The sequence below is a fragment of the Acipenser ruthenus genome, chromosome 2 (genome assembly GCF_902713425.1).
Source record: "Acipenser ruthenus chromosome 2, fAciRut3.2 maternal haplotype, whole genome shotgun sequence".
Classification (NCBI taxonomy): Eukaryota; Metazoa; Chordata; class Actinopteri; order Acipenseriformes; family Acipenseridae; genus Acipenser; species Acipenser ruthenus.
This window is the reverse complement of record NC_081190.1, coordinates 34156776-34181028: the sequence shown is the minus strand read 5'-3', so window position 1 is coordinate 34181028 and position 24253 is coordinate 34156776. Positions and strand designations below refer to the sequence as shown.

General features: G+C 36.7%; 2 protein-coding genes across 3 annotated transcripts in view; one reads left to right on the top strand and one right to left on the bottom strand.

Annotated features, from left to right (window-relative positions):
* Positions 1–15091, top strand: part of LOC131699063 (phospholipid phosphatase 1-like) — a 45827-nt gene extending 30736 nt beyond the window's left edge. For both annotated transcript variants that reach the window (XM_058994682.1, XM_058994685.1), the window contains exons 4-6: positions 1797–1854; positions 13638–13814; positions 14572–15091. In XM_058994682.1, coding sequence (XP_058850665.1) covers positions 1797–1854; positions 13638–13814; positions 14572–14697 — 361 coding nt within the window. In that variant the 3' untranslated portion in view covers positions 14698–15091. The remainder of the gene's footprint in view (positions 1–1796; positions 1855–13637; positions 13815–14571) is intronic.
* LOC117409410 (exosome RNA helicase MTR4) overlaps positions 14987–24253 on the bottom strand; it is a 58694-nt gene continuing 49427 nt past the window's right edge. The window contains exons 23-27 of the mRNA XM_058994672.1: positions 24033–24138; positions 19160–19216; positions 18513–18675; positions 15655–15759; positions 14987–15276 (exon numbers count right to left, since the gene is read on the bottom strand). Coding sequence (XP_058850655.1) covers positions 15224–15276; positions 15655–15759; positions 18513–18675; positions 19160–19216; positions 24033–24138 — 484 coding nt within the window. The 3' untranslated portion in view covers positions 14987–15223. The remainder of the gene's footprint in view (positions 15277–15654; positions 15760–18512; positions 18676–19159; positions 19217–24032; positions 24139–24253) is intronic.

Here is a 24253-nt window from a genome sequence, read left to right as displayed (position 1 = left end):
AAAAGTTTCACTGCTGGCCCTTTTTCTTGTGTTGAAAATCTGTTACTTCTTTGACTATTTTATACTTACATTTTGAAAATGCAGGAATTTCAAAGAAAAAGCTATTGCTACCTGTAGCAAATAATCTTCAACACAAGAAAAGGGGAAGCAGTGATAATGCTGCTAATAAGAGCAACAGGTACTGTAAGAACTGATTTTAAAACCTTGGTTAGTGCTTCTTTAAGAAAAAAAATGTGTTGCTGCTGTATCAAACTGAAAAAAACCGTATAACCCTCTATAAAGAATATTAGTATTGTATCTTTATCTCACACCACCAGTGCTGTTCACCTGAATCTGATCTTGAGCACAATTTACTGTGACACACCCTTTTGTGATTTAAATAGATGTTTAACAAAGTACAAACCACGACAATACTGCTTTGAGTAACACTGTTTAGATTTCCCTTTCTCTTGCTGTAGCAGACAGTATCCATATTAAGAGTTCAGTGAAGGGGGCCTCACATATTTAAAATGGCGCTGCTCCAGTATGAAGAACAGAGCCCCATTTACACTTTTGACAGTGTATTTGGCACAGTTGTTAAAGCAGTAACACCTGTAATGTCACACACAGTGAGTGATACAGACTTTCATTAAAGTACACAGCTCTTGATTTAAGGAGATTCATGTTCCATTCTCTTCAAGCACAAGAAATGTGTTACTCAATAATTAATCTGTAACAGATGATGAAAGGAGTTAGCAGTAATCTCGTTTATTGCATAGAACCATATATGATAATGTTTGACAGCGCACAGCATAATACATCTAATCCCTTTTTAAATGAAAGTATTTATACTATTTTAGAGTAGAAAAAGAATCACTGAAATGGTTAAATAATTCCATAAAACCTTCATGCACTTTTTAAAGAAAGGCATGTTTCACACTCCCATGGTTTAAACTGGAGAATAAAATTGTCCCCACCCCTTTCTGTCATTAGCATCTTTTCCTATTGACTGACATGTTTTGCAGCCAGTAACCTGCTTTGAATCCCAAGGCGCTGGTGACATGAAATGACCTTTAACGAAGTGTAACACTAGTGCTATAACATGTTCTTTTTAAAACTGCCCATTTCAATACTGCATATAGTGAATAGGAGTGTGACGCAACAGGTACTATTTATGGAATTGTTTTGTTAGCTTTATCATGGCTTACCTCTGGCTGTAACCTTTAGTTAGGCAACAGTGTAATGATTGATTCTGGCTGATACTGTATATCAGGAAAGTCTTGTTCAGATGTTTTTATAAAGACTTTGATCTTCAAATATACATGTCATTGAGATTTTTGAGATTGGAATCACTGGACAGAATCCAACGTCAGCTGTTCTCTGTTGTCAGTGTACATGTAAACAAGACTTTGTAGTGCAGGGATCATATTGCCTCTATGGCCACAAACTTCCTAGTTACATTTACTCTTTTTAAATACATGTCATAAAGCTTCCTGTTGTATTATTTTTGTTTACCATACTTGTTTAAAATATTGTACAGCAAATATTTATAAAGCTATTGACTGGTGTTTGCACAGCCAATTTTCCAAAGTTTTGTCCTGAAATAACTTCTACTTCCAAAACAGTTAGTCTCTGAGGCCTTTTAAACAAGGTTGGCTTCCCCTGCTCTATACTATAGTATAGTATGAGTAACAGAAAAACATAAAACAACATTTGCTATTTACATAAACACAAGCCTTTCAAATCAGGTCGTCCCTTCCAGGGTAGTGTTAAGATGTGCCTGAATGTTAATGTTCATCTTCGCCTTTGTATTTCAGGCTCTCCTTCTACTCGGGACATTCCTCCTTCTCAATGTACTGCATGGTGTTCCTAGCAGTAAGTATATCCCTTCCCTTTATTTTATGGCATGTACCGATGCACAGGTTTTTATGTGTCTGTGTGTGTGTGTGTGTGTGTGAGAGAGAGAGAGAGAGAGACAGTTTCTGCTGAGATGCAGGCATCGGCCCCTGTAAACTGGTATGAAGAACACAACCGATGGAACTGGTACACCCAACCATTTTCTGTAACTGACATTCTTTGGCTCAAAACAAATTGTGACAATACATCTAATAGACATGGCCAGGCAGGCAGCTCACTTCAGTGGGAATTTCAAGCAATCTACCCAGGCCATACTAATAGAATCTTTCTCTACATGTGTGCCTGTGTAGTAAGGTAAATATCAGGAGACAGACAAATTATTTTATTCTAAATATAAAGGTTTTTGAATTTGAGTGGTACGTATGGGACACTGGCAGCCTTTAAGGCACAGTACTGTTTTGTTCAGATTCGAAAGCCTTAATCTCTCACTTACCTACTGCTGAAGTAGATGTAATGTTCAGTCATATGTTTAAACTAGTATTTAAACGTCATCAATTATGTAGGTGTAATATGACTTCACATCATGTCTGTTTGCTTGAAAATGACTTTAACTAAACAGGGCTTGTTTAGTCTTGCTAATTTGGTTTATCTAATTGAACATTGCAAGAGCTGAATTTCAAACTAGACAGACAGACAATATCATCATCATCATCATCATCTCCCAAACATGATCTGGCACACAGTCCTTTTGGGGTTGCTGTCTTGATCACTTGTGTCAAGTTAAACTGCCAGTTTCTGTAATTTTGTAAGCATGGAATGTTACACTTATAACAGCATCAGATCACAAAAGTGAATTTGTGCTTAGATTGGCCAGTATGTGTGTTTTATTAAAAACAGAATCACAATACTGTGCAGTGCTCAGACAGTAGAAGGCAAAACTGCTAACAAAACACTCTCGTACTGTAAGGCACAGGGTTTCAATATATAATAAAAAGGGGTATTATTTGAGCATCCAGGCTCCTGTTAAATCAGCTCTAAATAAGATAAATGAATCACCATAGTTGCTTGGTAAACCCACCATGGGTAACACATAATAGCCTACAGACTCACCTGAGACTTCTTACTATTAAAACTCATGTGATAAGCGTGATCAGTTCAGATTTGGAGGAGGCCTGTCTTCTTAAACTCCCACCCCACGTGTGCTGTATACTGTACCTAGACAGGCCTAGTGCAGAAACCAAGGAGTTGGTGCTGGGCTGCTACTCATTTCTTACCCCGAATGTTCAGATGTGCACCTGGAATTAACTGTTCATAAGCAGTAGCAGGAGTTAACTTGTTCCAGCAGCTTCCCAAAAAATTAGAAGGGGGTTCCCCAGGAGATGGGCGTAAACCTAAAACAACGTTATGAGGTGGATACAACCGGAAAACTATAATACACATATGTCCCTTTTGAAATGTTCGTTGTGGTTGTGGGTTTTAAACTACAAATAACTTTAATTAGGTGAATCACACTGGTGTCATTCTTTGTCAGGAAATGTCAAATGTGTGTCTGCTCTTGACAATAAAGTAGTTTGTATGGGCTGAAGCTGCCGACACAACGTTATTTTCTTTGTCACATTGTTTTGCCGACAGCTTAAATATACATTTTCTATAAACAGAGCAGCTGTGGCGCCCTCCTTTTAGCACCGACAAAGGCTGAATGAAGGAATCTCTATGAGGGGAAACAGTTTTCCGGTGGATTTCAATCCTGTTATTGTCAGAAGTCTTGAGCAAAATGCATACAGTCAGCTTTTATTGAAGTTACAATAACACTGAAATCTGATTTCAATTACAATACAACAAAAAGTATTACACATTTTTAAGTAGTGTGCATTATTGAAAATACGGTTGTAAGTGAACTTTTTAAAAGTATACATTTTAGTAGTATGCAAACAGTTCAATAAAAAAAACCAGTAAATTACAGCATATGCATGTGCAGTACTGTACTTTTAAACCATTCAAGCCACCCTGAACTGCATTTGAAATCCGCATGTCTCAGCTGCTATGCTAATTTCTCAGATATGTGTTTTACAGTGGTCCCAGACACAGGCACGTTCTGATCATGGGCTTTTTTTAAACCACAAAAGCAAGGCATCCTCGACATCAGGGTATTGAGCAAATCGGAAACGCCAACGACTTGCATCCAGTGTTTGCTGTTTATAGGCCTGCATTATTGTATCCAGTTTTTCCAGAATAGATGTGACAGTGTTTGCGGGATTGTTGAAATCTGCAGCAACATCTTTCTTTTGTACAGTGGTGCACGATCGACCACTTTTGTTTTAAAGGATAATGCACATTTTTTGTGCTGGTCGAAAATAATTTGCACAAACAGGACATTTTGTATTAAGTGAATTCATATTATAAAAAGTAATTTACAATAAGCAACTGCTAAATTTGTCTGGGACCATGTAGAAAATTTGCAATACCAGAAAACTGGTTTATATCAGAGTTTGTTTTAATGAGAACTGACTGTGTATGTACAGTATATATGTGTGTGTATATACCACCTTTGTGATATTCAGTGCATTTGAGAAGGCAATATTTTGTGTAAAATAGATTAAGTGAACCGGTTTTGCAGGAAGGCTTTTTATTGTATCTTAATATATTGTAGTATATGGTTATTTGGTGAAAAAAAATCAGCAAAAAAAGTGTAATACTTTGCTACTGATCCTAAACCAATGTGACCAGGTCACGCATGTTGTGTTTTTTTTATTTTTTTATTTCAGACTCAAGCTGACATGTGTGTGTGTGTGTTGTCCATAAATTCAAACATAATCCTGAGACAAAAACAATCAGAAACTAAGTCAAGTACACCAAAGAATTTACTTTAAAAAAGTACTCAGTGTTCTGCAATGCTTTGAATGGACAGTGTCGAGATTCAAGGTAAAAGGCAGCTTTACCAGATACTGCTGTTTCTGGCAGCCTATCGCACAGTAAATAAATGACATTATGACAGAAATAAAACCAATAATGCAAATAATAAACTAAGTCATGCCATTATATTTCTGTATACATTTCAAAGAAAACTAAACAAAAAAGGCACATTAATTTAGCCCCTGCAGTAAACTATTCCAGCAATAGAAAATTAGAAAAAATACAATGTGTATCAAACCGTAAATACGTCGAGCATCTAGGACAGTGCTGCCCAAACACGGTCCTGGAGAGCCCCCTCCTTATCCAGTAAGTTTTGTAGGTCACCCTAAATCGCTAATTTCTAAAGACTGGGAACACATGGAAGTTATTGATCAATTAAGCAAATAAAATAAACAAAGACCAGGGGTCACAAATGGAGATTAGATAAAGGGGCATTCAGAACAGAAAATAGGAGGCACTTTTTTACACAGAGAATTGTGAGGGTCTGGAACCAACTCCCCAGTAATGTTGTTGAAGCTGACACCCTGGGATCCTTCAAGAAGCTGCTTGATGAGATTCTGGGATCAATAAGCTACTAACAACCAAATGAGCAAGATGGGCTGAATGGCCTCCTCTCGTTTGTAAACTTTCTTATGTTCTTATGTTCAATTAAGGGAACGCTGGCCATTGGGCCAGTTTACATGCTGGGAAAATGTCATGACTTGTTTACTGTTATGACTTATTTAAGGTGGTATGGTCTGGATTACAATTTTAGTTAGTTTTGGTTTATGTTTAGTTTATGTTTGAATACAAATGTAATACATTATACAAAAATCAAATACAACATGAAGTTTCAAAGCAGGAATTGTTAAATTAAACAAACCAAAATTATCTAAAATTATAATTTAGCCATACCACCTTAAATAAATCATGACAGTAGACTGAGAAGTCATGACATTTTCCCAGCATGTAATCCAGGCCATTGACGGCTGAAAAGGGTAGTTCATTTTTTGTACCAAATGATCTCTAAATGACAATTTAATAAATCACCTGCTTAATTGATCACAATGAAATTGTTCCAGGTGTTAAGAAATTGATGATTAAATGTTACCTATAAAACCTGCTGGATAGGGGCTCTCCAGGACCTGGTTTGGGCAGCACTGATCTAGGAGTTTTCCATAACATGCGCTTATGGAATAAATACTGCCCAACGGCATTCCTGTCTCGAGCGAACGTCAGCCTAGTTTAGTACCCATTATGTAACATACTTACATTTTTACAATAAACGTAACAAGCCATTGATAACTGTTATCTTGTCAGACATGTAATGGAAAAACTGTGTGAATTTCAGAAGCCCGTTGACAAGGAAGCATTTAGTCAAATCAATTCCAAAAACCTCAGAAATGACATGCCCTTGTTTGATGTTAGGTGGAGGTTAAATAAAACAGTCGACGAGTCACCGTAGACTTTATGTTGGCAATAATTGGCTCCTTGTTTACAGTCTTTGTAAAAGGCTGGGCATCAAGATTGAAGCACCCACTCACCTCCTGTGCATGTGATTCCTCTGTGGTAGCTGACACTGCACCGTTTACAAGCACTATATTAGTAGCAGGCAGACTGACAAATCAATAAGCATTCAACTTGGAGCACCAAAAGATCAAACCATTGCAGCTTGCAACATTGTGCCTCGTAATCAAATGTGCAATTGCCATAGGTAAATCAATATATGAATCACTTCTGCCATATGACCTTTACCCAATGACATTGTTAGGCTATTGGATATATTGGCTACTGTTGTCACAGTACTGTTGCTTTGGAACAGCGCTGTTGCTAATCCATGTTTGGAGACATTGATTATTTTGAATAGGGAGTGTCTTACAGTAAATGGAAAGTTTTAATGTTCGGTGCCTCAAGAAGCCAATGCTGGATCCCCTCAGGTTTTTGATCCTGCTGTAAGTTAATTCAGAACAACAATGATTTAAATGAACCACTGCCATCTAGATCAGATGTTTCCATTAGCCTTTTTTCTCCTCTCTCTATTAATGAAATTTCATTTTTTACTTCTGAACTTGACAGGTTAATAAGCTGCAAAGCATGCATAGTTAGTGGGATAAAACACATTTTGTTTTTGTTCTCCAACAATGGTCTATTATATAAACCAGTGGGTTTGTTTTCTTCGGTCATTCGTTAAATTTTAACTGCCAATCCAATGAAAAAGTCAAAAGACACTAAAACAATTTTGCTCTTAGAAGTTCCATGTGGTAACTGGTGATGTTACAGTAGAATTAGTATATTTTTAAATAACCTGTGTCTGCGTTACATTCTTCCATAGGTTATCCCCTGTGTACTTTTGTGAAGGTTCATTGTTTAAATTGTTCAAAGGTAGTTTTAGCTCTGAAAACCTGCTTGTCATCTTATACTTGTAACATTTCACAGTACATGCAACATTAACTGTTACTCCCATCTCTTATGACTTTTTCACTGGTTACGACAGGACTGACTTATGTTAGAAGGTAAGGTCTGGCATAAAACATTGAATTATATAAGAAGCTGCAGTGTTTATAATTACAAAATGTGGACTCAGAGTTACCTTTATTCTGTTATAAACCCAAACAGTCATAACCCCACAGCTGATGGAATACTATCTGGAACCCTTATCCTAGATTGAGTTCATTGTGAAAATATAGGATTCAGTACTCCAATACAAGCCTGCTACTTTCTTCAAACCATAGAACTGTTCATGCCACAGGTAAGGAGTGCTGCTACTGTAGGCCTGAAACAAGCTTTCAATCAATCAATCAATCAATCAATCAATCAATATTTATTTTATATAGTGCCTTTCATAGTGGACCACCATCACAAAGCGCTTTACAAGATAATGAGGAACAATGCATAATACATTAAATACAGTGAAATACAGGGTATTGTACATTAAATAAAAACATTAAAAAAAAAAACCGGACATTTCAAAGGGTATTCACATAGTAAACATGCATTCTAAATACATGTGCATTTGCAGGATAGGCAGAACTATTCTGGGGGACTGCATTAGGAAATTCCTGTTAATGTGTTTTTGCCTTCTATGCCATTCCACATTTGGTAGAAATGTCATGGATTACCCCAGCCTCAAACACTTATAGACTCACAGCATGGGTGGATTGGGGGCATAAAACATGTTTTCAAAGTGTTTTCCTGTGGAAGAAAGTATTCTTTATTGTTTAAAATATTTTTGTATTGTTCAATGAATGCTAATTTAACGAATGGTCCCAGCAGTATGGCTGTTTTTAAGCTTGTGAAATCAAAGGAAACCAGCTTGCAGTTTTTCCTGCAAACAGACATTTGTTTTTTGAAGTGCTGTTGTATATATTTTACTGCCACGCAGTAATTGGATAATAGCCTAGGAAATCACAGGGGATTGCAATGTTCCAAAAACAGACCAGATACACTGAAGAAATTGGCCTTGGCCTGAATCATTGTCAGATTGGATTACAGCAGCTAGTTACATAGATTATGGGAAACAATTTCTGCTTTTAGCACATAAGGTTTCTATTATTTTTTATTTATTTATTTATTTTAACTATACGTTCTGTGACCAGTTCTGAAGCCGACGTGAACTGTGGTTTGGAACCATCAATCTTTTATAATTATTATTTTTACTCTGTATACAGATTTCTTTTTCAACATTGTGTAGTAGATTCACCACCATCTGTGGGCTCTTAAGTAGTTGCAGTTCAGTTTAGCTATTCTTTGGTAAAACCAATACAGTTAAAACAGAACAGACTGAGTATCACCTGATAAAAAATTAAATAGGAGTTGAAAATCATAGGTATGACCAGATATATCTCTGTACCCTGATATGAAATAGTAGGTAGCTAGTTTCTTTTTTACAGTCCCCTTTTATAACGTTTGCAGTCATTCTGAGAGGTTATAATTGCAATTCCTGTACTCTGGTACTGTTTGTGTTATGGTGCTTTCACCTGAGTTCAGAAGCTGGTCTCCAGTTGTCTGCCATAGATGTACATGGGCTTGATCAGCGATGAGGTCTTTATAAAAGTAGGAGCCAGCGCCATCTAGTGACCGAAACACTTTATGCTGCTTATTTCTTTATTCTTCATAGTGAAATTAAATCTGATAGAAAACAAATTCATTCAAACAATATAGTAGAATCAAGTAGTACAGTACTGCAATATTATATTGTTGATAACTTACTATTGTAGTGCCCTTGTCTTAGACTTACTCTTAACTATGGCCACAGTGAATGCCTGCAGACTGTTGACTGTTTTAAACAAAAGATGTGTGGTATCAATTACAAGTTGTGTGTGGAAGTGTGCTGAACAGGCAGCGTTCCACAAAATAAAATGTAGTTGTGGTGTAGAAAGGGAAGTGAATTGTATTTTATATTAACAAAGAGGATGTAAAAATGTATATATCAAAGCGAGTTCCAGTTATTTACTTTTGTAGAGAAAGCATAACCCTGGAAACAGATCTAGTAGCGGCGGTTGACATATATTGTATATGTGTTTATCTATCATCCTCTATTGAGTAACCAGTTATGAGGCAGTATGGTCATGTCTTCCTTGTGGCCCATACTGCCATTCAGAGCCTACAGTTCTTCCTTTCACCTACTCTAGAAATATTTACATTACTTAGCAACAGGCTAACCAAGATACTGTAGATGGTCACTAAGAGAACCTACCACCTATTGGGAATTGGGAGTTTTTATTGCTTAAAAAACTGAGCCCCTTTATGTACTGTTGACACCTATAAATTAAAAAAATAAGTATTCAAATGTATAGAACAGGAATGCTAACGAGAAGCTATATAGATTATATTTATATATATATAAATTATTTTTTACTAGTTTGAGTAAAGATCTAGAAAGGAAACTGCAGTTTTGTTTTTCTTCTGGTACAATCCAGTTTTGATTAAAGACACGGGTTATTTCTCATGTTGATACCACAGATATTTTTTTGTGTGTTGGTTCTGGCATCTTCCTGTGTTATGGAGTCCAGTAGCTGAAGGGTGTGTGCCCAGTGTGGAGCGAAGTGGTTTGTAGTGTGAGTTGGTTTTTGTTTATTGGTTTTTGGGATGCCACTGTCTAACAGGCTGAGTATCAGTTTGGCTTAAGATGACAAGGTTGCACAAATCAGGAGCCAACACCAAACATGTTGTCCTACAACCTCAGGCCACATTTGAGGCTGATTGGAAAGAGACTGTGTAGAAAATCACAGCTCTGTACATTCCATCCCTTCCAAGAGAAAACAAGAGTTGGCTTAACTGCTCAGTTTTGGTTGCCTAGCCCTGCTTCTATCTCCATTTTTGTTCTGTCTCTAACTTAGCGTAGCAAGATTCAATTAATCTAGCTGTCATTACAATAAAAAAAACTGTATAACTCATCACAGCTGAATAACTATATACAGTGCCTAGAGTAAGTATTCACCCCCCTTGGACGTTTTCACAGTTTGTTGTGTTACAACCTGAAATCTTGATGCATTTAAATGGCATTTTTTTCCTTTGATTTACACAACCTATTCAACACTTTGAAGAGGCAAGAGAATTTTTATTGTGAAACAACAGTTAATGAAAAATAAAAAAACTGAAATGTCTTGGTTAGATTAGTATTCACCCCCCTGAGTCAATACTTGGTAGAACCACCTTTGGCAGCAATTACAGATGTGAGTCTTTTGGGGTAAGTCTCTACCAGGTTTGCACATCTGGATTGTGCAATATTCGCCCATTCTTCTTGGCAAAATTGTTCAAGCTCTGTCAAGTTGGATGGGGATCGTTGGTGGACAGCAATCTTCAAGTCTTGCCACAGATTCTCAATCGGATTCAAGTCCGGGCTTTGACTGGGCCACTCTAGGACATTCACTTTCTTGTTTTTAAGCCACTCCAGTGTTGCTTTGGCTGTGTGCTTGGGGTCATTGTCCTGCTGAAAGGTGAATCTCCGTCTCCGTCCCAGTCTCAGGTCTTATGCAGACTGAAGCAGGTTTTCCTCAAGGATTTGCCTGTATTTAGCTCCATCCATTTTGCCCTCTACCCTGACAAGCTTCCCAGTCCCTGCTGATGAAAAGCATCCCCATAGCATGATGCTGCCACCACCATGCTTCACAGTCGGGATCGGTGTCACCTGGGTGATGTGTTGGGTTTGCGCCAGACATAACGCTTTGCATTTAGGCCAAATAGTTCAATTTTTGTTTTATCGGACCACAGAATCTTTTCAATCTTCCACATGCCTTTTTCCAAATTCCAAGCGGGATTTTACATGGGCTTTTTTCAGAAATGGCTTCCTTCTTGCCACTCTTCCATACAGGCCAGATTTGTGGAGTACCTGAGCTATTGTTGACACGTGGACATTTTCTTCCAACTCAGCCATGGAACGCTGTAAGTCTTTCAGAGTTGACTCTTGCTGGCTTCTCTGACTAATGCCCTTCTTACCCGGCTGCTCAGTTTGGGAGGACGGCCTGCTCTAAGCAGATTCTGGGTGGTGCCGTATAAATCACTTCTTGACGATCGACTTGACTGTGCTCCAAGGGATATTCAATGCCTTTGAAATCTTTTTATACCCATCCCCTGATCTGTTCCTTTCCACAACTTTATCCCAGAGTTGTTTTGAAAGCTCCTTGGTCTTCATGGTAGTATCTTTGCTTTAAATGCACGACCCAACTGTGTATTTAATCTGAAATCATGTGAACCACTTTTATTGCAAACAGATGAAATCCATTTAACTTAATGTGTGAATTCTGAAGGCAATTGGTTGCACCTGAGATTATTTAGGAGTGTCATAGCAGAGGGGGTGAATACTTATCTAGGTTTTTATTTTTACATTGAAAGTGTTGAGTAGGTTGTGTAAATCAAAGGAAAATAAACAATCCCATTTAAATGCATCAAGATTTCAGGTTGTAACACAACAAATTTGAAAACGTCCAAGGGGGGGTGAATACTTACTATAGGCACTGTATTCTATGACCTGACACAGTTGGATATTGTATGTTTAGTTCAGTAAATGTGTTATATATGCGAGTATAGATACAATCAAGACCACTGGGAGATAATGTAAGAATTAAATGGAGTGTGACATTGATGTGTTTAGGTGGGCTAATTGTATTTGAAGATATATTTGCTTTATTTCTTTTAGCAATTTGAAATGCTTTCAGCCTCTGTAAATTGTATTCACACATGTTCTTAAAAGTCTATAGTAGTCCCTGCTTTTATATGTATAAATAGTATTTTAATAGAATTGTAATATAAACTAATATCAGCTGTTTTTTGAAGTTTAGTTACGCATTTTTTATTCTAAAGATTTGGTTAGGGAGTTTAGTAGCATGCTTCAGAGTTAAACAATTACCTACTGTAAAGTAAGTGTAGCTCTAAGAATGTACTTTTGGCAAGTGTATTGGATGGGCTTGAAACATCCAATTCTGTAACTAATATAATGATAAACAGTTTAATAGTTTTGTCTGAAAATACATAAATCATTTCATTGGGGCTGTTTTGTATTTGCTTGGCATTTCCGAATATGGACTCCCACTAACAAACAACTTAATTAAAACAAATTCTCCAGCTGTGATCGCTGTGCATGTAAAAGCGCAAATGTGACAAATCAGAAAAACAGCTTGACTCCATCTGCTGTATCCCATACAATAACTATCTGGTTGTGTATTATCAACTTGCATCATAAATAAAACTTGTGAAATAGTCCAGCTTGCCGAGAGAAAAAAAGCCTGCAACACTAGTTACAAAAAACAAGCAATTCACACCCCCCCCCCCCCCCGTTCGCCAAAAAGCACCTGGATGATCCTCAAGAGTTCTGGAACAATGTTCTATGGACAGAGGGGTCAAAAGTGTAACTTTTTGGCCGACATGGGCCCTGTTATGTCTGGCGAAAACCAAACACTGCATTCCAACGTAAAAACCTCATACCAACAGTCAAGCATGGTGGTGGTAGTGTCATGGTTTGGGGACGCCTTGCCATTATTGAAGGAACCATGAATTATGCTCTGTATCGGAGAATTCTACAGGAGAATGTCAGGTCATCCATCCGTGAGCTGAAGCTGAAGCGCAGCTGGGTTATGCAGCATAACAATGATGCAAAACATACAAGCAAGTCTACATCAGAATGGTTGAACAAGAAATTTAAAGTTTTGAAATGGCCTAGTCAAAGTCCAGGCCTAAACCCCATTGAGATGTTGTGGCAGGACCTGAAGCGAGCAGTTCATGCATGGAGGAGTGGGTCCAAAATTCCTCCATGGCGCTGTGAGATACTAATCAATAACTAAAGGAAGCGTAACCAGTTATTGAGTCTGAGGGGGTGATTACTTTTTCACACGGGGGCATTGGGTGTTGCATAACTTTCTTTAATAAATAAATGAATGAAATATGTATCAAATTTGTATTATTTGTTCACTCAGGGTCCCTTTTGTCTAATTAGGTTTTTGTTGAAGATCTGATAACATTGTGTCAAAAATATGCAATAATGCAGAAAATCAGACGGGACAAATACTTTTTCACGGCACTGTATGTACAGCCCTCCACGGATTGTGGAAGCATCCCACCCAACAATGAAGGCCATGACACAAAGATGACTATGATATGGTTACCAAGCCTTGAATAAAGAAGTTTATGGGCAAGTCACCCATTAGAGTTCTAGTTCTAGATTGTGGTGAGAAAGTTAAGTTTAAGTTAGTTTTGGGCAATAATCCACAAGTTTCTTAAAGCATACAAAAAAAGTGTAAAACATTAAACATTTCTATGTTTATTGTGTCAGTTTTTCATTTGTTGCAAATGTTCTAGATTAACAACATATGTAGAATTAGGAGTTTAACATATTTATATTGGTTTTATTCATGAACTGCTAAAATAATTACTTGGTACCTTTTGGGGTGTTTTATCCTCTCCCCTCTTTCTAGCTTTATGTTCAAGCAAGACTTGTGGAAGACTGGGCTAGATTACTGCGTCCCACAATCCAGTTCTTCCTGGTTGCGGCATCCATCTACGTCGGCCTTTCTCGCGTTTCTGACTACAAGCACCACTGGAGTGATGTGCTGACTGGACTGATCCAGGGAGCGATTGTTGCAACACTGATCGTAAGTAATTAATCACTGTGCGTCATGTGTATGGAGGTGCTTACCTGTACTGATGTAGTTTATTAACTTCATTCAAACACCTACATGAGAAGTACCACACAGAGGATCAGGCTTCCTCTTGATAGAATTGTCAGTAGGACTAACATGTAAATCGGTGGGATAGAATAGTCTGCCGCTTTTTCGATAGCTTATATCTCAAACTGTGAGATAGACTTCAAATTCTCGTTATGGAAAACTAATGTTTGATTATTCTGAAGGTCTAGTTCAATTGCAAGTAGAGTGCAAGAAAAGTGAGCCCTTTGTGGCTTTGAGGTACACAGCTGTATATGGATTCTGTCAACTTTTAGTGGTGTTGTCCAGTAATATTAAACCATTTCACATGCAAGGAAGCAAAAGGTTGTTTAATATTGTGTTTTCTTTTTGTTTAGTTAAAAAAAAATATTAAAAAGATAACTGCAGAGTTTACATATTTTGGTCTACATATGATTAAACTTTAGTATAAAACTGTACTACTTTACTATTTATCCTAGGGTAGACTTTTTGATCGATACATATTGGAGTGCAATTAAGAAATTCCATAAATTACATTACCAGCCTAGTAGAGATGGTGTTTATTTTGTGATCCAGTAGCCAATTACAATTCTGAAGTGGCTACCAGATTTGGATATGTACTAACTTGGTCAACCTGATGTGTGGCTGTTTAGGATAGACTTGCCCCACATGTTTCAGCTTATGCTGTTTTCCCCCTCCCATCCAGGTGGTTTTTGTATCTGACTTCTTCAAGACACGCGTTACTGCCTTTCCCCAAAAAGAGGAGGACATTACCCACACAACTTTACAAGAAACTCCCACAAATGGAAATCACTACGGTAGTACTCACTAGGCATGAAATGACTGATGTGGACACCCTGTGAATGTAACCCTGCTTCTTGTTTTTCTAAGAAGGTTTGTCTCGAGCCCAGAGAATGAATGGTCTGATTTATGACTGTTTGATTACCTATGTAAAATACTGCCTTGGCAGGACTGCTGCTGCTGCTATGTGACTTCCAAGCCCACTGTGTATATAGTATATCTCCATGTATCTCACAATACCGATATTATGTACATGTACTAGCAATGACACTTGTATATCCTTTTATATCTAATCATTATGAAAAGTGTTCCAAACAATATTCAAAATGCATTTTTTTGTTTATTAAAAATTGTGGTAAAAGCTTTTTATGTACAAATGTCTGTTTGAGCTTTATGCTTCTTAACAACTGAAAAAAAAAAATAAACTAGTTCTGAACTAACTTTTTTCTGGTATCATTGATTTAAAAAAACAAACAAAAAAAGAAAACCCAAACAGTCCATAAATATGTAAATGCTTTCCCCCCCTAGCTTCTTGATTTCAGATAAAAGCAACATCTCTACAAATAAAGGCTGGCAGCAAACACAATGTCTCTCTTGATCTTTGTGATACCTGGGAGGAAAAAAAAAAAAAAAAAAATACCTTTTAGAATTAATTTAATGAAATATTAAACTTTTCCTTGTAAAAACATCAAACTTTCACTGATCAGAACGGCTAAGCACGGCTAAGTTCTGCATTATAACACCACAACAATCTTTTGGCATACATCATTTTTTTTTTTACTTCTGTAAATGATTAGACTGTGTAGGAAAGGAAACCTCTGAGTAAAACCACTTCACCCCGCAAAGTACATGCGCAATAGAACTGAATCAGAATTGTATCAAGTTAACACCATTTCCTTAACTACCTGAAATACCAGATCACAGTGGTTTCAAATAAGGCCTAGTGTAATTCATTTGGTTGGAAACAATAACAAACAAAACACTGTACCTTCTGCAAACTTGTTTTCCAGTTCAGTGTTTCCTATGGCCTTTGCAGCCTGACACATCTGTCTCAGCAGCTCCTCCAAGCGCCTCATACAACGAATGATGCTACCTGTGGGAACATGAGGATAGTTTTAAACACATCTTTTCGGTTTTAAAAACTGAAAACCAATTGGACGTCAAACTTCTGAAAGAGCTGATAAACTGAACCCATCATAACTGGACTTGCATCCCTAATATAGTTCAGTTCCCTTTCTATATATGACCAATTAGTATTTTTTTTATTTTATTTTTTTAAACTACTGAATGTTTTACTTCCATTAAAACAGCACCTTAACTTATTTAACCAACTGCTTTCATCAACTAGACAGAAAATAAATGCACCCATTTACACGCAATTACAGTTGAACATTTTTGATTATTGTAAACTGGAATATCCACTTACAGTGCAAGAACACATTGTCTTTTGAGCTGAATGGATTCAGGACTGGCACATAAAATACCAGAATTGCAAGAAGCCTGCATCTATGTGTCTGATCAAAGTTCCAGGACATCAGAGGGCCATGTTTTTGAATTAGTGATATGGCACAAAACAAATAAAATAAACTTTACCCAGGGATCATCCAACCACAATGTGCATTGGCAAGATGTTCTCTCAAATAGATTCAGAGAAGTGTTATAATGTAAAAAGCTCGTCACAAATAGCATTGAAATATAGACCAACATTTACAAAAGGGTCTTGACTGCCACTGTTGCCTGTTTATAATTCGCAGTATACACACGATTAATTTATTATAGCATTATACTGTTCCAAAAAGCTGATCCCTGGTATCACTAGACCTCAAACTATCAATGCACTACAGCACTACTCAATGTTTATTGTGCTTGAAGCCAAGTATTTTGTGCCATGTGGAACTGAACATAATATCTGAGAATTGTTCTTTCAAACACAATTTGCCAAGTCACATTAAGTTAAAATGTAATTATAAGATGAAAGGCTTTCCTGTTAAATCACAGACATCCTCATAGCTGGTTCGATGTGCTCAAATTATTTGTTTTAATTTTTTTCCAAACTAAATTCCCCATAAATCTTGGGAGTTGTGAATCTTTTATGCAATCAAATCACAAACAAACAAATATATTTGATATATATATTTCATCTAGTCCAGTGTTTCTCAAATGTAGTGCAGCTATTTACTACACACAGCTGTCTTGGGTGCCATTCCAGAGATTTTTCCTATAAAATGTATAACCCTGACCCCAGGAACCACGAAATAAGAGTGTATTATAAAGTGCCAACATGCTTTGTAAAACCCATGACTAATGCAATTTTACTAAAGACTTTTTGGTCCAAAGTTGTAAATCCTACAGCTACAGGAATAGTACCACAAAACATAAAGGCTCTTGTCGTACTTGATATAGGTAAACACAATCTTGAGAAACCAGCACTGTATCACTTTAAGACTCCTGAAAGTAGCACAAAAGGTTAAAGGCTAAGGGCTTTGCTCCCTATAGAAAAAGGTATTGCGTATAATACTAGAGAGTCAGATCCTTTTTCTGTTTACTGTAATCCCATCACTTTGGGGAACAATACAGCAATTATTACTGACTGTAAATATCACCCAAGTAAGAACTAAATCAATTATAAAACCTTCTCTGGATGCATAAAAACCTAATTTGTTCAGGTCAACTTTTGTAAAATAAATGAAAATCTCACAGCATAAAAGCAAAAAATAAAATTAAAATTAAAATAAATAAAGAGCATTGACCTGCGTAAACAGATCAAGCTAAATGTCAGATTCCTGTCCAAATACTCTATAACACCATTTCTATGTTGACGAGAACTATCTGCCTACTAAGTAAAACGCACACACTGTTCCTGGAAGTTAGATTAGCAGCGCAGTAACATGATCTGCTCACTGCAGTTGCCTTTCCTTTGCCAGCAAGCATCAGGACAAGTCCCAGATGGTAGCTAAAGAAATCAAAAACAGTTCCTGCACAATGGATCAGGAAAGCAAGGACTGAAGTATCTCAACAAAGCCAGTGCTAGAATCTTGCTTTTTTTTTTTTTAAATCAGCAGAGTTACAAACTATTATTTCAGTCTTAAATTAAAACAAAAGCAAATGGAGAAAAAACATGTTGGATTTAGATTTTTGATATATGTAAAGTAATGCAATTATATTACCCAATTTTTTCAACCCAACAGAGCATCACCAGGTATTACAGCTCAGTCAAAAGGGTATGCCTGGATACCATTCATGGACGACAAGCTAATCACCTATTACACTGCAGAGAACCACTAAAGGAAAAACATTAAGAATCTTAAGAGCATGTGCAATTCAAAGACTTGCATGACCTATTGTAGGATCGGTGATCTCTGAAACATCATGGAGAGGTTATGCTGTTGATGTCAATTATAGCACAGCCTGCACCCATGTACCCCTTTTTTCTATTTACAAGAAAATAATTAATGGCTTGGCTTGTGTTGTATTACGGAATAATCTACAGAATTATATACACCCTGGAGTGTTAAACTAAACACACAGACAGACAGACAGACAGACAGACAGACAGACAGAGAGAGAGATTATCTCCAATAGAAAGTGCCACAAGCTTAAATATTACCAACTTTAAAAATTCCTAACCATCAAAGATCAGTCAAAAGCTCTTTGGATGCTTTTTCACAGAACTGCCCAGAAGTGGATTTAAGGCTGGTTTAAAATTGTGATTATGGGTCATCAGGCAGCAACTTTAAAATCAACAAAAGGGTTAAAACTGTACAGAAACTTGCATTACACCAACTTCACTGCAGGAGTCTTAAGCTGGGTAAATATACACCAACCCATTTCAGAAACTGTGATTACCTTCAAAAACATCTGTCATTTTGCAGATCTGAGAAAATGTGGATCCATTGGCCCATGTGTAGACGACATCCATCAAGTGGGGACGGAATGAATTGAGGTACATTTCTTCATCAATTTCGAGTTTAGCTTCTGCTGATACTTTGGCTATACGCTTAGCACATTCCTGAAAAAAGTTTTAGACATGGGGTTTTGAACATTAATTAGAACAGCAAAACACTTTATATTGTGTGTTTTAAATACAAAGATAGACAACTTTCTATTCTGTTTGTTTGACTTGATTAGTTTACTGTATATGTAACAATTGTAAGTCGTCCTGGATAAGGGCGTCTGCTAATAAATAAATAATAATAATAATAATAATAATAATAATAATAATAATAATAATACAACAACAATGTTTCCAGGTTTTAGTTCCAGTGCTGAAATGTTTTCAGATTCACATGGAAATATGCTGTTTGCAATAGTTTTTGTATTTTAGTAAATATGTCACAATATTATTTAAAAGTTTCCATCTTTCAAGATGCACACAATACATACAGTTAACGCAAACACTTCTGCTTTACCAACTATACTTCATTAAAAAAAAAAAAAAAGATATAGATATTTTACACACACGCACACACGTTATTTCCAAAGTTCTGTTTTACCTGCATCTGTCGAAGAGGTCCTGCCAATTGTTCGGTCAGTTTCGGCATTTCACTGGCCTGAAAAAGAGAAACATTACCTTAATTCAAACAGAACTTTTACAGTTAGTAACATAATTAATCATTATGACCTTAATCTTCTGTTCTGCTTTCTGGGGTCCAAGCCTTTTGTTCGTTATATCGAGGGGTTTGTTATAGCGAAAGGACAATCAAAATGAATGATAAACCGTTGGCGCAAGTTAATGAGATGAGATTGTGAATACAAGTAGAATTACATGAACCTGTTCGTCTCATGTATGCAGTATTCTGCCTTTGCTTTATCCAATTCGTTAAAGAATTAAAACACAGTACAAAAAGCAAAAATCCTGAAGTAAAGCTAAACATTTATTCAAAATCAATCCAACATGAATCGTTTCAAAGTGCACCAAATCTTAATCCAACATGCAAGAATCCCAAACTGAGCTTTCATTCCAAATCAACCCGAAAAATTCATCTGATCAATTTTATTTTTTTTCTTTTTCTTTATATCAATTTTGCCTTGCCGCATGGTTGCGGAACAAGCCAAAAGAGTGCTTTTAGACAACCTATATTCACGACAGAGATATGCCTGCGTTACTCCTTTTTATCAAACAATCAATATAGTTTCCAGCTTTGTTGCAACAAAATGATTTTCGTTATAGCTGAAGGTTCATTATAATGAAGGGTGTTAGAGAGGGTGTACTGTATCTAGAATTTTATTTTGAAAAAACATTCAAAAGTCATCACAGCTATGGGGAGGAGCCAATGGTAGTAAGTAAGGGTAGAAGTATTAGGGGTTGATTTTACTAGTTTATCTATAGAAGCAAAAAGAAATCTAGGATTGTTTTTATTTCTTTCAATTAAATTGGAATAGTATGAAGATCTAGCACTGGCCACAGCCTTCCTATATTTCACCTGATTACTTTTCCAGACCAAATAATGAACATGCAGTCTAGAATCTTTCCATCTATGGTCCAATTTACATCCCTCACATTTCTATTTTCGAGTGGCAACATTAAACCATGGCATTTTAACTGGTGCTACAAAATAAAAAATACTAGTCATTATAAGTGTTGACCAACTCATGCAGTGATACTGACTCAGTAGATAGAGGCGAGTTAAAAGCCTCACAAAACTTAACCGCAGTTGTTTAATTAACTGCCCGAGTTTTAATTGTACGTTCCAGGCTTTTAGTAGCTGATGGTAAAAAAATCCTCAAAAACAATGGCCAGATGATCAGAAATGGTAAAGTCAATAGTTAGGATCTTTTGAACAACTAAACCATGAGAAATTATGAACTCTATAGTGTGGCCATGGTTATGAGTAAGACCTTTCACATGCTGGACAAAATCTAAAGAATCCAGTAGCCTCAAATTCTGCACCTTTAAAATCTGATTCAGTATCAATATGGAAATAGCAATCACAATGCTATTTTATTCAATTAATTACACTAAAAAAGTAACAAACTACACACATTAACGTTACTCTTTATAAATCGGATACAAATATGAAAACATAATATAACTTTTTTAAAAAAAATGGGCTCACTAAAAGTGTTTAAAATACAAGAATGATTGTATGATAAATGTAAAACTGAACTGTAATCAATAAATTGTGTGGTAGAATTACAATTACACAGGTGTGCCAAGGTTGAATTACAATTACTTTGTAACTGTAATTACAATTGTAATTCTACAATTCGTAATCATCCTTATTTATGGTTCTCTACAAAAATAAATTGGAAGTCAGTATGATTCAGTATTTGTTTTAAATTAATAAATACTATGAACAATATGTGAACTCACAAACCCACTTCATTAATGTCTTATTTTTGTTATATTGTCTCATCTTCTATAAACCAAATCTCAGCTATTACAACCCATTTCAATTTCAGCCAACATTCCTTAAGTTTATTTTCTCCTCTGTCATTCGCAACTCTAATGCTTAAGCTATTTCCGGAGAAGACTGATCTCTCTTGATTCCAACATTAAAACACCATTAACCCTCTTACATATTTCATCGAAATATTACCATTTTACTCCTTGCTCCTCGCCAGTGTTCAGGCCTCTGACTGGGGGAAAATTGCTCTAATTGGAAACTACAGTATCTGACATGGTGTTGACAGTTAAAGGAATGTGGTACTGAGCTCATTTTTACTGGAACCAGTAACGGAGAATCACAGAATACAGATTGTGTGTAGTACTGCCTGAAAGAATATATGGCTGTTTCCATGAAACTGAAAATATGAATCTCAAAAGGTTTGAGAGACTAGCAGTTGAAGCAGCAGCAGTGGGTTTACAAAAACATACAAGCTCCCCTCAGGGGAATACATAATCATACTGAGTCCTAGGACCCTGAACCTCACATGATCCTGTTTCAATACAAGTCTCGTGTGTACCAACACTGCACCATGCTGCTAACCACTTATGGAAAGAAGCCTTCCTCCTCCAGCTGCACAAACACATCTGCTTAGAAACTCCAAAAAATGATCAGAACACATATTACAAGCCATTTTAGACAGCCATCTGAGCGGAGACTATAATCCACATATTAAAGATTATCTATGACAACTGGGTCAGCTAAGGAAACCAATTAAATTCTTCTCACCAACTTTATAGCTTAGCACCCTCTGTGAACTCTTGAATATTTAGTTTGGACAATGAAATCCTTCAGTCTCATATGCTGTACAAAAGTGAAGTAAATGTATTCTCTTGGCATTTTTTAAAATCCATTAAAACTGGTTCACAGGTGTGGAACTGAAGAAAACTGTTTCAATATGAACTTTATTTTAAATCGAGACTTAATAGTGGTAAATGCATCATTAAGCACCATCCCCAAAATAAATTATATAGTATTGTCCATTTTCTTTTTTCAAAAAGGCAATAATTTAAGATTATTGTCAAGCACCAATATGTGCATTAACATACACTTTCAGTAATATTACTTTCAAAACAGCCTTACTTCCCTGAAATGGACAGTCAAAACATTTCACATGGACCGAAATGAGGTCAAACAGAAGCTATACTGAACAGACAACTACTTTAGATAGTTTTGAATTACTTGTGAGAAAATTGACCTAAACTAGTGTTTATATCAATAGCACAAATATGGCTATAATTACTACATAATTTGCCCATAATAATTTGTTAATCTGGGATATGGCCACAGCTTGTGCTTTTTTTGGTTAGTTTTTTTTCATTCCCATATTAACTTTATATAACAGCTAACTCAAATGGCTGCTAATTGGACTAATTACACAATATTACAGCTGTATTGGCAATCTACAGGTATAAAGTATATGTAAACATACAGTACTGTGCAAAGGCTTTAGGCAGGTGTGAAAAAATGCTGTAAAGTAAGAATGCTTTAAAAAATAGACATGTTAATAGTTTATATTTATCAATTAACAAAATGCAAAGTGAGTGAACAGAAGAAAAATCTACATCAAATCAATATTTCGTGTGACCACCCTTTGCCTTCAAAACAGCATCAATTCTTCTAGGTACACTTGCACACAGTTTTTGAAGGAACTCGGCAGGTAGGTTGGCCCAAACATCTTGGAGAACTAACCACAGTTCTTCTGTGGATTTAGGCAGCCTCAGTTGCTTCTCTCTCTTCATGTAATCCCAGACAGACTCGATGATGTTGAGATCAGGGCTCTGTGGGGGCCATACCATCACTTCCAGGACTCCTTGTTCTTCTTTACGCTGAAGATAGTTCTTACGACTTTCGCTGTATGTTTGGGGTCGATTGTCATGCTGCAGAATAAATTTGGGGCCAATCAGATGCCGCCCTGATGGTATTGCATGATGGATAAGTATCTGCCTGTACTTCTCAGCATTGAGGAGACCATTAATTCTGACCAAATCCCCAACTCCATTTGCAGAAATGCAGCCCCAAACTTGCAAGGAACCTCCACCATGCTTCACTGTTGCCTGCAGACACTCATTCGTGTACCGCTCTCCAGGCCTTCGGCGAACAAACTGCCTTCTGCTACAGCCAAATATTTCAAATTTTGACTCATCAGTCCAGAGCACCTGCTGCCATTTTTCTGCACCCCAGTTCCTGTGTTTTCGTGCATAGTTGAGTCGCTTGGCCTTGTTTCCACGTCAGAGGTATGGCTTTTTGGCCGCAAGTCTTCCATGAAGGCCACTTCTGACCAGACTTCTCTGGACAGTAGATGGGTGTACCAGGGTCCCACTGTTTTCTGCCAATTCTGAGCTGATGGCACTGCTGGACATCTTCCGATTGCGAAGGGAAGTAAGCATGATGTGTCTTTCATCTGCTGCAGTAAGTTTCCTTGGCCGACCACTGCGTCTACGGTCCTCAACGTTGCCCGTTTCTTTGTGCTTCTTCGAAAGAGCTTGGACAGCACATCTGGAAACCCCTGTCTGCCTTGAAATTTCTACCTGGGAGAGACCTTGCTGATGCAGTATAAATACCTCACCCAGTTTTATTCCTCCTACACAGCTGTTTCTGTTTCAGTTAATGATTGTGTTTCAACCTACATATTGAATTGATGATCATTAGCACCTGTTTGGTATAATTGTTTAATCATACACCTGACTATATGCCTACAAAATCCCCGACTTTGTGCAAGTGTACCTAGAAGAATTGATGCTGTTTTGAAGGCAAAGGGTGGTCACACCAAATATGGATTTGATTTAGATTTTTCTTCTGTTCACTCACTTTGCATTTAGTTAATTGATAAATATAATCTATTAACATGTCTATTTTTGAAAGCATTCTTACTTTACAGCATTTTTTCACACCTGCCTAAAACTTTTGCACAGTACTGTACTTGTCATCAATGCATACTTTAACAGCCAATTTTCTACAGAAATTTGGAGCAACTTACGTTTTCCTGAAATACAAAACAGCTAAGCAAAGCCGTGGCTTGTTCTGAAGTAAGATCATTGAAAAGTCCATTGAAGATCATCTCGGTGAGGAGAAGCTCATCAGCACTGAAAGACAAAAATGTACAAACTGGATGTTATTAAAGGTAGAAAATAATTAAAATGTGTCGTTAAACAGACAAAATAAAAGTACCCATACAAGAGAGACCACAAGTATGTGTTA